This window comes from Sarcophilus harrisii, chromosome 4 (assembly GCF_902635505.1).
Source record: "Sarcophilus harrisii chromosome 4, mSarHar1.11, whole genome shotgun sequence".
Lineage (NCBI taxonomy): Eukaryota > Metazoa > Chordata > Mammalia > Dasyuromorphia > Dasyuridae > Sarcophilus > Sarcophilus harrisii.
Genome location: NC_045429.1, coordinates 431,786,457 through 431,799,642, shown reverse-complemented (window position 1 = coordinate 431,799,642; position 13,186 = coordinate 431,786,457). Strand labels below are relative to the sequence as shown.

General features: G+C 37.6%; 1 protein-coding gene across 1 annotated transcript in view; it reads right to left on the bottom strand.

Annotated features, from left to right (window-relative positions):
- Window positions 1-13,186, bottom strand: part of LOC100919698 (acid-sensing ion channel 2) — a 331,481-nt gene that overhangs the window by 72,467 nt on the left and 245,828 nt on the right. Inside the window, exon 3 of the mRNA XM_031967604.1 lies at window positions 6,810-6,937. Within this exon, the coding sequence (XP_031823464.1) occupies window positions 6,810-6,937 (128 nt within the window). The remainder of the gene's footprint in view (window positions 1-6,809; window positions 6,938-13,186) is intronic.

The window sequence follows — 13,186 nt, the reverse complement described above, 5'->3', positions numbered from 1 at the left end:
GGACCATAGAGGTAATCTAGTGAAGTTCTGATTTTATAGCTGAAGAAACCAGTATTTAGAGAAATTAAATGACTTAACCATGGTCATAGAGTAAGTAGTAGAGCTGAGATTGAAATTGAGGTGCAAGTCTGATTACAAATTCAGCATCCTTTCCTATCAAGCCGTTTCTTGCTTCAAAGTCCACCTCAGGTGATAATTCTTACATGGAGTCTTCTGTGATCCTCTTTACCAATTAAGAGTCATCTGGCTCTTACAAAGACATTGAAAAAAGGGAAAAGGAGCTATCTGTAAAACAAATATGTATAGCTGCTTTTTTGTGGTGAGAAGGAATTGAAAATCAAAGGGATACCCATCAATTAGAATAGGACCAAGGAATATCTGGCTTAAGGGATTATATAAGGCCTACAAAATCATTTGGTCTCAACCATGAAAATGATGAACTGAAAGCTAGGTACAACAACCTCCCATTGCTTGAATTTCATATGTAAGTTGATCATTTTCTATGGCCCATGAATGATGGTACAAAATATCCAAATAAGCCTTGGCAGAAAAAAGATTCCTCATCCCTGAATGAGGAAATGACTAAATAAACTATGGTATATGATTGTAATGGAATATTATTATGTTATAAGAAATGACAAACAGGGGGATTTCAGAAAAACCTGGAAAGACTTACATGAGCTGATACAAAGTGAAATGAGAAGAACCAGGAGAATGTTGAACATAGTAACAGCAATATTGTTCTTGAAGAATTGTGAATGACTTGGTTATTCTCAGCAGTAGAGTGATCCAAGACAATCCCAAAGTACTAATGCTGAAGCATACTATATAACTAATATTGTTTGAATACAGACTGAAGCATGCTCTTTTCACTTTCTTTTTTTTTCATTTTTTTCTCTTATTTGAGTCTTCTTGTGCCAAATGATTAATATGGAAATGTTTCACATGGTCGCACATTTATAATCTACATTTGATTGCTTAGCATCTCCGGAAGGAAGATAGAAGAGAGAGGGAGGGATAAGATTTGGGATTCAAAATGTAAAAAATTGTTTTAGCATGTAATTGGAGAAATATAAAATATATGAAAAAGAATCCTTAAAAAAAAGTAATGTCTCCACAAATTTTCATCTAACTATGTTTCTCCCTTGGCTCAATCACACTCTATTTTGTGTCAAATATTTATATACATGCCATATACCAGCTATTAGAATGTAATTTGAGGGAAAGAACAATGTCATTTTAAATCTTATATCCTTCACTGACAATACATTGTTTAAAATCTAGCAAGTTCTTCCTAACTTTTGGACATATGGAACTGAGTAGAATTTGCATTGAATACTTGCCCGATATCTTGGCTTTGATCCTATTTTGCTCTCTGATTGTTATAAGGCCATCCTTATAAAGTGTGTGTTCAGACTCCTTGCCAGCTAAGCAGAAAGTTCCCCAAAGGCAGAGTCCAACTTTTTTATCTCTGTTAAAATTCTTTCCCCATGGCTGATCTAACACTCAGCATTCAATAGGGGTGCCAGGAAAAAAATGAATGTCAATACCCATCACCTCCTCTCTACCCTCTGCTAGGTTTCACTGGATAACACAGACAAAGCTGGTAGCAAAGAAAAAAAAAATCAAGCTATGTGTTTTTCTTGAAATCACAGAAGCAGGGAATCTCACAGCTGGAAGGGAGGCCATGCAGTATAATCCACACTTGAATAACAATCCTATCTACAGCCCTGATACCTGGTTATCCAGCCTCAGTTTGAAGGCTCCCAGTGATAAGGTGCCTGGTTAGAAAGAGATATGGCCTAGGATACAGAGGGAAAGGGGATGGGTGGGAGAATAGAGGCTCATGGATTAGCTGGACTATGTCTTCCCAAATTTTCAGTCAATGTAGATAGGTATAATGAAGGATGGGGCTTATTTCTTGTCTCTTGAGGTTTACTGGCAATAGTTTATATGCTAAGGGCATTTTTGTATGATAAAGGAGAAGGCTCCCAGAGTTCTCTAAGAATCACAGACTCTCAGATTTTGAAGGCTCCTAAAAGACCATCTAGTCTGATCCTCTTGAGTAATAATCCTCCAAAAAACCCCTCCAATCTCCATTTATAAAGAACATAACATCTTTTGAAATGGTTCATTTTGGACAATTCTGGAAAAAAAAATTTCTTAGAAGGAGCCTAACTCTTCCTCTCTGCAACTTCTACTCACATAGTATGTGCATGTCATATACCAATTATTAGAACGTAATCTATTTGAGGGCAAGAACTGTGACATTTTAAATTTCTATACTCCTCACTGAGACCACAGTGCACAAAACTTAGCAAATGCTTAATAACTGTTGGACAAATGGAATCAAGTAGAATTGTCAACTGGGTAGCTCATTGGATAGAGTGCTGGGCCTGGAGTCAGGAAGACTGCTTCTTCATGATTTCAAAAGTAGCCCCAGACACTTACTAGTTGTGTGATCCTGGGCAAGTCACTTAGCCTTGTTGGCCTGTTTTCTCATCTGTAAAATGAGCTGGAGAAGGAAATGCCAAACCACTTTTTACCAAGAAAACCACAAATGGTGCTATGAAAAGTTGCACGTGACTGAATAAAAATAATTTCCATTATATATTTGCACAATATTTTGTCCCAATTCTGTTCTCTGGAGTTTTAGAAAGTATGAATAATTCCTCTTTTAGATGATAAGCCTTCAAATATTTGTAGATAAGTATCATATGCCATCCCTCACCCAACCCTGATCTTGGTTTCCGCTCTCAGAGTAAGCACCCGTAGTTCTTTCAATTGAACTCAAATGACAGGGTTGAGTCCTATTGCAATTGAATTGAATTGAGCTCAACAAACACTTATTAAATATCGACTATGTACTATGTATTCTACTGGGAGTGAAAGAGATAAAAGAATACATGAGGTGCATCTTAGGAATCAACATAGAATGAGTCATGGATTTGGACCTGGGTTCTGTCACATCAAGGCAAGAATCATTTATTAAATACCTGTTGTGTACCACACACTATAATAAATATTAGGGATACAAAGAAAGGAAAATAGTCCCTGTGGTCAAGAATCTCACATTGCAATAGTGGTAAACAACTATGTACAAATTGCACGTGCACATACATACACACACACACACACACATTCAGGCTAAATTGGGGATAATCAAAAGAGAAAAGGTACTGACATTGAGATCAGGAAAGGCTTCTTGTGGAAGATGGGGTTTTAGCTGAGATTTGAAGGAATAATAGAGGTGTGGCTTTCCTATCACATGCTAAGTGTAGGATCACCACTTGGGTTTTTGGTCTCTCAGTTTCCTGACCTGAAAAAGGAAGGATTTGGACTAGATGCCCTCTAAGAGTCTCTCTAATTCTTGATCTATGGTTTCACATAGCCCCTTTCTCAGGAAATCTAATTTTGAGTAACAGGGGATAAGAAATAACATGTCTATTCATTGTTCATTTCATTTACGTGTGCTTTGGCAGGAGTAACTGGAACCAGCTTGTATTGACTCATGAGAGCCCAATTGTTTAAATTTTCAGTGAGCACCTACACCTCCAGAATTGGCAAATGTTGCAGAATTTTAACGTGCTGTTTTGTTGATTTCTGGACTTCAGAAAGTGATGGAGAAAATATTAATAATGAAGATGAAGCTTCAAAGTGTGTCTTGGGTTTTCAAATAGTAATTAAATGTTTACTAGCACACCCCTGTTTTGTAAATGACCTTCACATATAATGAATCCAGTCACCATCCTGGTGAATGTTATAGATGCTACTACTAGGCTCCTTTAAGAGCTGGGGGTGTGCAGATGCTTAATTCTAAAGAAATGAGATGATCTTGCATGCAGGGATAATGAGAGGATGTTTGTAAAAAGCTTGGTAAACCCTAAAGCCTACATAAATGCCAGCTGCTATCATCAGCACAAAGTTATTGTTTTAGTACTTAATACAGTTATTATTATCTAATAATACTAATTTCTTTTAAGGTCAGTACTTTCACTTTCATCCCATTGGAGAATTCCCCAGGGAGAAACTCCATCCATTGACATAGTTTCCCTTTCTAGCCCGTGGTCTTAAAACAAGAGTCCTGGATATTTTTTTAGTCCCCAGTTTCCTTTGGTTTTCAGGAAAATTTCCCATCCTGGAATGAAGGGATCCAGAGGTTTTTCTGCTACTAGGAGCAACATCAATGGGAAGCTCCTGGAAGTCAGCACAGAGCCTGATGGAGAATGGTTAAGTTCATCATGGCTAGAATGGCTATAATCCATGTTCAGATTAATCCTACAAGTCCTGACACACACTGGGCATGTGACCTTATACTTTAATATTCCACCTCTCAGGAAAAACTCTCTCATACTACATGTTACAGAATAGTGGTACCTTTTGGTGAAGAAGAGTTCCTTACACTGATGAAATCACAGATCTGCATGAATATATATGTATATGTAAACATATTTATATGTACATGAATACATATATATGTACATATATATGTATATATATACATATATATATATGCTTGTACACTCATGTATAAGTATATGTGGAAGGCAGTATGATATAGTAGTTATGGCTTAGATCTTGAAACCAGAAAGACCAAGTTCAAGCCCTGCCTTTGACATATACTAACTGTGTGATTCTGAGCAAGTCGCTTCATTTCTCAGGATTCTAGGCAACACTTGAATACTATAAATTGCCAAAAGGGTCCCAACTTGTACTGGTGGTAGAACGTTTTTTAAACCATTGTGCCACTGAAATCACCAGTCTCCTTCCTAACTCTCTCTAGTATAATTTTGGACTTATTTGCTCCTCTACCATGTTCCTTGTAAACTCATTATTGAGGAACATCTTGTAAGATCCAGTCATACCTCATCATTACCCTCTGCCCTTCTGATTGGAGGACAGTGTTATAAATTTCTCCATTTAAGGAGATGGAAGTGGATTAGCATCTCATCAGACATCTCATTTACACCTAGCTGCATTCATTTTGGATTTTTTTGACTTTTTTGGCAGCAATAATTTCAGATTTCTTTAGCTTTCTCACCATGCTCCTGGTCTCCCCCCACCCCCAGCTTTTCAGATTTCTTTTGTGTGTTATCTCACCTTATTAAATTGTAAGCTCCTTGAGAGCAGGACCTGCTTGAGAGCAGGTTCATATTTTTATCTGTAGCATTTAGCACAGCGCTTGGCATATAGCAGGAATTTAATAAATGCTTATTGACTATTGAGTAATGACATGCATATATTACATATTACATATATATATATATATACATTCAGTAAAACTTAAGCAACTTCAGTTCAATTATATACTTAAAGATACTTCAGAGCAAACTTTTTGGAAACAGAACAAAAGAAACTAACAAAAAATTCTCCCAGCATATCTAGGTGGTTTTTTTTCCCTTCCATTATTCTTGCCCTTCATTTAAGAGAGAGAATCCTGGTTCCTTTTAGGAAGCTGCACAAACAAGTCAGAATTTTCTCTTACCCACTTAAAATGAGAGAGTGTCTGAGGTAGAAGGGAACTCAGACAACACCTAATGTCCACAGAAAGGACTTATCTAAGATGATGCAATTAGAATTAGGAATCTACCAGGAGTAGGATCTGACCTGATTCTCAGTCAGACCCTCTTTTTATCATGATGAATCCCTTCCTAATTAACCAGGCCTGTGTTATAAAACCTATTGACTATTTTTACTAACCTGCGCTATCCTACTTTTGATCTCTTAGCTATTAGACAAAACAAATAATCAAAGATAGAAAAAAAAGCATTTTTTCTCATATTTATCTTTTTGCTTTCTAATCTAATCTAAGATCTCTTCCCTTCTTCTCTTTCTTCCTTTTCTTTCTTTCTTCCTTTTCTTTCTTTCTTTCTCTTTCTTTCTTTCTTTCTTTCTTTCTTTCTTTCTTTCTTTCTTTCTTTCTTTCTTTCTTTCTTTCTTTCTTTCTTTTTCCCTATAAGGAAGCTTCACATGGCCTCTTCACTAGGAAAGGGCAAAGATTTCATGTCTCTTTTTCTTTAATCAAAAGGAGGCATTGTTCCATTTTTCTCTCTAGGAGAGAAAATTTTTCTCCAGTTAGAAAAAGGCATTTATCTACTTTGTACTCCCGAGGAAACTATAACATCTTTCCTTCTTTTACTCAGGCCAAGACCTATCTGGTTAACTTACATTTTCATATTATAACTGGAGCTGCTTATCAGCTTTGATTAGCCAATTTCTCTTAGCAACATCTTAGCAACTGGCTTTACAAAGAGTTCCAGAAAGCTCAGAATGAGCACATCCCTAACAACAGAAGGAAACATTTTCAAAAGAAAGTAAATAGCTAGTGAATTAAAGAGGAAATAAACTGATTTCATCACATTCTACTTTCAGGAATTGGCAGAATGGACCTGGCCTAGTGGGAGGAAAACCGGATCCACTCAGAGCCACATGGCTGAGATTGGATCTCCAATTTTTTTCCCTTTGAAGGTGAAAGGGGTTTCTAACTCATGCCTTCTTCCTTTTTTCTCTTCAACTTATAGTCTAATCAAGGAGGGAAAAACAACAGCAACAACAAGAAATATTTCATTTAATTTTGATAAATTAGCTCTATAAGGGATGTTAAGGACCACTTAGTCAAATATTAGCATTTTACAGATGAAGAAGCTACATATGGCTCAAAGAGATTACATGCTTTGATCAAAGACATCCAGCCTGTTAGTGACAGGCCAGCTTCTCTGACTCCAAGTCTGGTTCCTTTCCCTCTATATCAGAAAACACCAGTAGGTCCAGAATCACTGACCAGATGCACTAGTGAACTCCGGACTTACCCTCTGTTCCTGTGTGGCCACAAAAGTCTGGAATCCGGGTGCCACGCCAAAGCCTAGCTCCTGCACAAAGGGTGGCTCAGACTGACTGTGAATCTGAACTTTCACTCCGGCTTCAAAAGTCGTTTCATCTGAAAGAAGAAATAGGAAAGTCAGTAATTTGATTAGCAGCAACTGACTTCATGAAACTCTGGGGTCAAAAAGTCTAAAGGGGTCTCCCTCCCCACACACATGAAGCCCATTCATCCAGTCTACTTTTGTACCTCAGTTTACAAATTTATACTATGGAAATAAGTTTGCAGTCTATGAGTCACTCCTTGATTTCTATTTAGGGCTCCCTGGATACAGGTCTGTATTGCCTTCAGGAAATTAATTGCAAAGTTCCTTTAATGACTAGGAACTTCTCCTACAAATGTGTTTTTTTTAAAAAAAAAAAATCCAGACATTCTACAGATGTTCTTACATAGGCACAGAATGCATAAATCTCTGAAAAATTGAAAATGAATATTAGACAGAGGAACAAGCAGTATGTGGGAGGTGAGAAGCTACAACATATGATCAATAAGAAACTCCAAAGAAGAAAATGAGTAAAAGCTGGAATTGAGGAAACAAATGATAGGAAAAGAATGAATAAAAAAAGATAAGATGAGTTGGTCATATGGCAAGGATGGGAGACACCATGTGGACATGGCTAGTCTGGGAGTAAAAAAAAAATGATTAAGTGCTTACACTGGACACAGAGAAAGGCAAAGGACAACTCTTGTTTTCCAACTCACAGTTGAATGGGGGAGTCAATAGGTAAACAACTATATGCAAACAACCCACAGATAGGAAAAATTGGGAACAATCAGCAGAGGAAAGACACAGAAATTAAGGAAGAACAGGAGAGGCTTCCTGTAGATGGTGAGATTTTAAGTGGGTGTTCAAGGGACAGAAGAAGAGCATTACAGATATGGGGTAACAGAGAAAACATTCAGATTAGAGAGATGGTTCAGGTTGTTTAAGGAACAGGAAGAAGGCCAGTGTCCCTGGATCTCAGCATAGTTGTGTGTATGTGGTGGGTCTTGTAGTGTTTAAGAATACTGGAAAGACACAGGGAAAATTTTGAAAGATTTTGAACTGCAAATGGAGGATTTTACATTGACTCATCTTTTATAACTGACTCACCATGGTTCACATGGTTAATTATTTTCAAAGCAAGAAAAATAACAGTTATATTAATTATAGCAACATACTAACTCTGAATCTCACCTTGGTGTGGTGCTTTATAATTTACAAAAATACTTTTTTCTTTGTTATCTCACTTAATCTTCATGATGACCTTGGGAGGAAGGGAAAATATTACACCCATTTTAAATATTGGGAAAGTGAAGCCAAGAGAAAGTAAGGGACCTAGAAAATGCTTAATGGTCTGCCTTGCCACCCACTCACCCACCCTCTAAGGAACCTTGATGGAAGGATAATAGAATCTTAAGGGGAAATAGGGTGTGTGACAGGTAGGTGTGGGTGGTCTATTAATGGCAGAGCTTTTGTTTACTATTCCTCCCCTCCCTCAAGGAGCAATGGCCTCTAGAAGGAAGTATTGGAGAATATCAGCTGCCTTATTGTGCAAGTCTGAGTGAAAGCTAATATCTATAGAAATTTGAGGCAGTCAGGTAGCTCAGAAGATAGTTATCTCTCATTAAAGTAATTGCAGCTAAAATCAGTCTGAATAAAGAAACCCGATTCAAGGAATATTTGAAAAGAAAAGCATAAAGGGGTGGAAAAAAAGGAATAGAGGAGGATCAGAGGGGTGGGAGGGAAGATGGGAATAAGACAAGAGGGGAGGGAGAACAGGAGGAGATATTAATTAAGAAAGGTCCTTGACAGACATTAATTGTTGGAGCATAGTGTGATTGGGACCAAGAAAGCCAAGGCCAAGCTTGAGTGCAACACACAACATTGAAAGTCAGTCACTAAAACAGGCTGGAAGTAGGGAATCCTTGGAAGCCAGAATTCAAGATAGAGTGACAGGAGAGCAGCCAACTGAGCAGTTCAGAGGCAGGATAGTGCAGAGAAAAGGAAGGCATTCAAGGGTCAAGAAGACACATAGGGCTAGGATATTTATAGGAGCCAGAAGTTAGGAAAAGGTGAAGGTTGGAAAATAGTCAAGACCTTGGACAGAGAGCCTGGGTAGTAGACAAGGAATGTCAAGAAGTCATTATACTCAGACATTCATTTGCCCCAGAGAAATGCTTCTGATTGGGTCAGGGATTCAACTAAATTCAAAATGCTTTTATTAAACACTTAGCAAGATAGAGAAGGAAAAGATAGAGTAATAGGTACTAAGGTACTAATGCAACTTAGGTAACTTGCCATAAACTAAAAGTTTATGATACTTGAACAGAAAATAATTACAATAAGAAAGGACAGAATTGCACAGTGGGAAGCAGACTAATTTTGGCTTCAAAATTCAAATCCCCCCTTTTCCATTTGCTACCTGTAAGTGAGCAATTTTCTTTCCTTCTCTGGATCACAGTTTCTTCATCTATAAAATGAGGGATTTGGAGCAGACCTACTTTAAAGCAGTGATGTCAGATTCAAACAGAAATAAATCTTGCAGGTGACATGTTGATTTAGAAAACCCACAGATTAACATCATCTATGCTGTATTATATTTTTGGGTTTTTTTGCTTAAACATTTCCCAATTACATTTTAATCTGGTTTGGGCACATTAGGGAGTTTGCAGTGCTCATTTCTCACTTTGACACCTGTATTCTAAGGTCACTTCCATCTAGAGATCGATAATCCAAAAGATGGATTGGAAGAGAGAAGAGAGAGAAGGCAAGAAAATCTGTTAGGAAGCTGTTGCAATAATCCAATTGGGTATTAATGAGGACCTGTCTTAGGGATGGTGGTTAAAAATAAGTAGGTAATGGTAATTTAAAATTCAATAGGGCTTAGGGGCAGCTAATTGGTGTAGTGGATAAAGCACCATCCCTAAGTCAGGAGGACCTGAGTTCAAATCTGGTCTCAGACACTTAACACTTCCTAGCTGTGTGACCCTGGGCAAGTCACTTAACCCTAATCACCTCAGCCAAAACAGAAAACAAAATTCAATAGGGCTTAGCAACCAAAGGTAAACTCCCCATGAAAATAGAGGCCTATATTTTAAATACCAACTTTGTACTGTGTTGTGATATATGGGGAAGACAGCAAATATTATAGTCTCTGAAGAATTAATATTATTATCACACAGAGGGCAATGGAAAGATACATGGGACATGATGTGGGTAAATAGATTACAACATATTATTCTTGTGACTCGAGGACCAAGACTCTATCCACTGTGCCATTTAACTGCCCCATTAAAAAAAAAAAAACCTGTGTTTCCTGCCCCTAAGAAGCTCACATTCTTTTGTTTTTCTTTTTGTTTTGTTTTGGGTTTTTTGTGAGGCAATTGGGGTTAAGTGACTTGCCTAGGGTCATATAGCTAGGCAGTGTTAAATGTCTAAGGCTGGATTTGAATTTGTCTTCCTGATTCCAGGATCATAAAACATATATAAAAAAATATTTAAGTTATTAAGCATCTTAGGGTTTACAAAACTTTTCCCCAAGTATTCCCTGAGTTAATCTTATCAATACCTTCTGAGATTGGAGCTATTATTGTCCCCATTTTATAGATGTGAAGACTATGGCTTAGAGAAATGACATGACTTGCCCAGGTTGCACAGCTACTAAGTGTCTGAGGCAAGATTCAAATGTAGGTGTACTTGACTTTTAAGTCTGATAGTATCCATTATGCTAAGTATAGCTGCGAAAGATTGTTATGGGGAAGATTAGGAGTGATAGGTGGACAGTGAGATTTCTCCACTGAATGCTTGAGATATCAGAAGAAATTAAAGAAGGATGGTGAAATTGGGATGACATGGACAAAAGTCAGACAGAAAGGGCAGGAGTGAATTCCTTTTTAGGAGTTGCAGACAAATGAGAAACTTCAGGTACTTACAACTTTTTTTTTTTTTTTTTTGATGCAATCAGAGTTAAGTGACTTTCATAGGGTCACACAGCTAGTAAATGTGAGAAGCCAGATTTAGACTTGAGTACTCCTATCTCCAGGGCCAATACGCCATCCACTGTGCCATCTAATTGGTCCTGCAGATAACTTTTTAAAAGAAGCTTAGAGTGAAAAGAATGAGAAATTCGGCAATAATTTCATAGAGATCTGAAATCCAGGAAATCAGATTAAAATATAATTGGGAAATAGTCAACAAAAATTTAAAAAATGAACATCTGCGAGGAGTATTTTACACTGCATTGTATCATATTGTGTCGTATCATACAAAGCTAATATGAATATGTGATTTTCTGAGTCAATATGTGGCCATTAGGAACAATAGTTCATTTACTGGCCGCCATTTTTATTTGGCCTTGATGCGACTGATGTAGATGATTTGGGACAAAATGGAAAATGGAAGGTTTTTGTTTTTAATTAAGATTGAGAAGAGTTGAGCATGTTTATAGGTAGCCCTATGATGAGGGAGTGGTAACTAATGCATGATGAATGGAGGCAGATTCCTGGCAGAGATGGCAGGGAAGGGGATGAAAAGCACAGGGAGAAGGATTTGTCTTCATGAACAGTAGGGATACTTCTCTCTTGGAGATCAGAGGAAATGATGGGAGAATGGGCAAGGAAGATGGGAAGTTGCAAGACTGGGAGGTGGGAAGTTAAGGTAGTTTCCACTGGATGGACCCAATTTTTTTCAATGAAGTTAAAAATTAAGTGTGAATGCATGTGCTCATCCATAGGGGCAGGGAACTGGAGTTGAAGTTGAAGTTGGGAGTTTAAGAAATGGAAAAATATTACTAATTACCTCTTATACCTCCAGATTTCACATAGCAGACAATCTGATGTTCTTTTCTTGAAATGATCCCTAAATCTTTAATATTTGATGTGTTCGGCAGATTTTTTTTATTTTAAACTTAAATACAAAATAAAAAAAAATAGTGTGAATACAGCAGAATGTAAGAATAAACAGAATGATTCAATATAAAACAATAAATTTCATTTTCAAGAAAATCTATATAATAAATACTACACATTATTTTCAAAGTGGCCCAGCTTTGCTTCCCTGTTGGTTTTCTGTTGTTCTCTGCTATGTACTTTTTATTTTATTTTCCCCTTCTCTGACCCTACACAGAGACACACACATACACACATACACATTAAAACACAGAAGTGATAATGTTGCCACCCTTCCCATCAGATGAAAAACTTCAATGGCTCCCTATTACTTCTGGGATAAAACAGAAATCCCTTAGCCTGACCTTTGACAGTCTGATTTCCAAGTACTCCTCCTATCTTATTTCATGGTACTCATTCCTCTAATCAGAGCAGACTGTTCACAATATTCCATCTCTCATCTCCATGTCTTTGCATAGGCTGTCTCCCTGTGCCTGGAATGCCCTCTTTTCTCACTTTGTGTCTATTTTATATTTACTTGTGTTCATTCCCCTCCTCTCCCAGTAGATATAAGTAACACATAAGGTAGGCAGCTAGATGACACAGGGAATAGAGTGCAGGACCTGACATTTGGAAGATTTGAGTTCAAATCTGCCTCAGATATTAGGTAAGTAACTTCACCATATTTGCCTCAGTTTCCTCATCTGTCAAATAAGCTGGAGAAGGAAATGGCAAACCACTGTATAGCTCTCCCCAGAAGACTTTAAATGGGGTCACAAAGAATCAGACATGAAATGACTAAACAACAAAATGTGAGGTCCTTGAGATCAAGGACTGTTTCCTTTTCTCTTTCCATTTTCATAAATGGAAAGTGCCTTGTACATGGTAGTTTCTCATTATACATTAGTGACAATCACATCTTTTTTCTGCTTGCCATTCCTCATATGGGTCATCTCCCATCGTTCATCCCCATGCTTTTATGCCAGTTCTGCCTCTAGGTGTCAAATAACCTCCTCTCTCTATCCCCAGCCTCCTTCAAAATCTCAGCTCCGGTGAAGTGTTCTGCAAGAGACCCATCCTGATGCTCTCAGCTCCTAGTGCTTTCTCCCACCTCCAAATTACTTTTCTATTTAGTCTGCATGCATTTGGTTAAAAGCAGCGACATGAGGTAGCAGCTATAGAATTATCCTCAGAAGCAGGAACACCTGGCTGCAGCTCTCACACAGAACTAGTCAGCAGTAATCACAGCTCGTCTTTACATGGCATTTTGAGGTAGGCAGAGCACCTTATATTTTCTCATTTATACAATAATCTGGAAAATAGGTGCTATTATCGTCCCCATTTTATAGATGAGGAAAACAGAGGTTGTGACTTGTCAGTATCATATTACTACTAATTATCTGAGCTTGGCTTTGAACTGAGATTTCCTTGACTCCA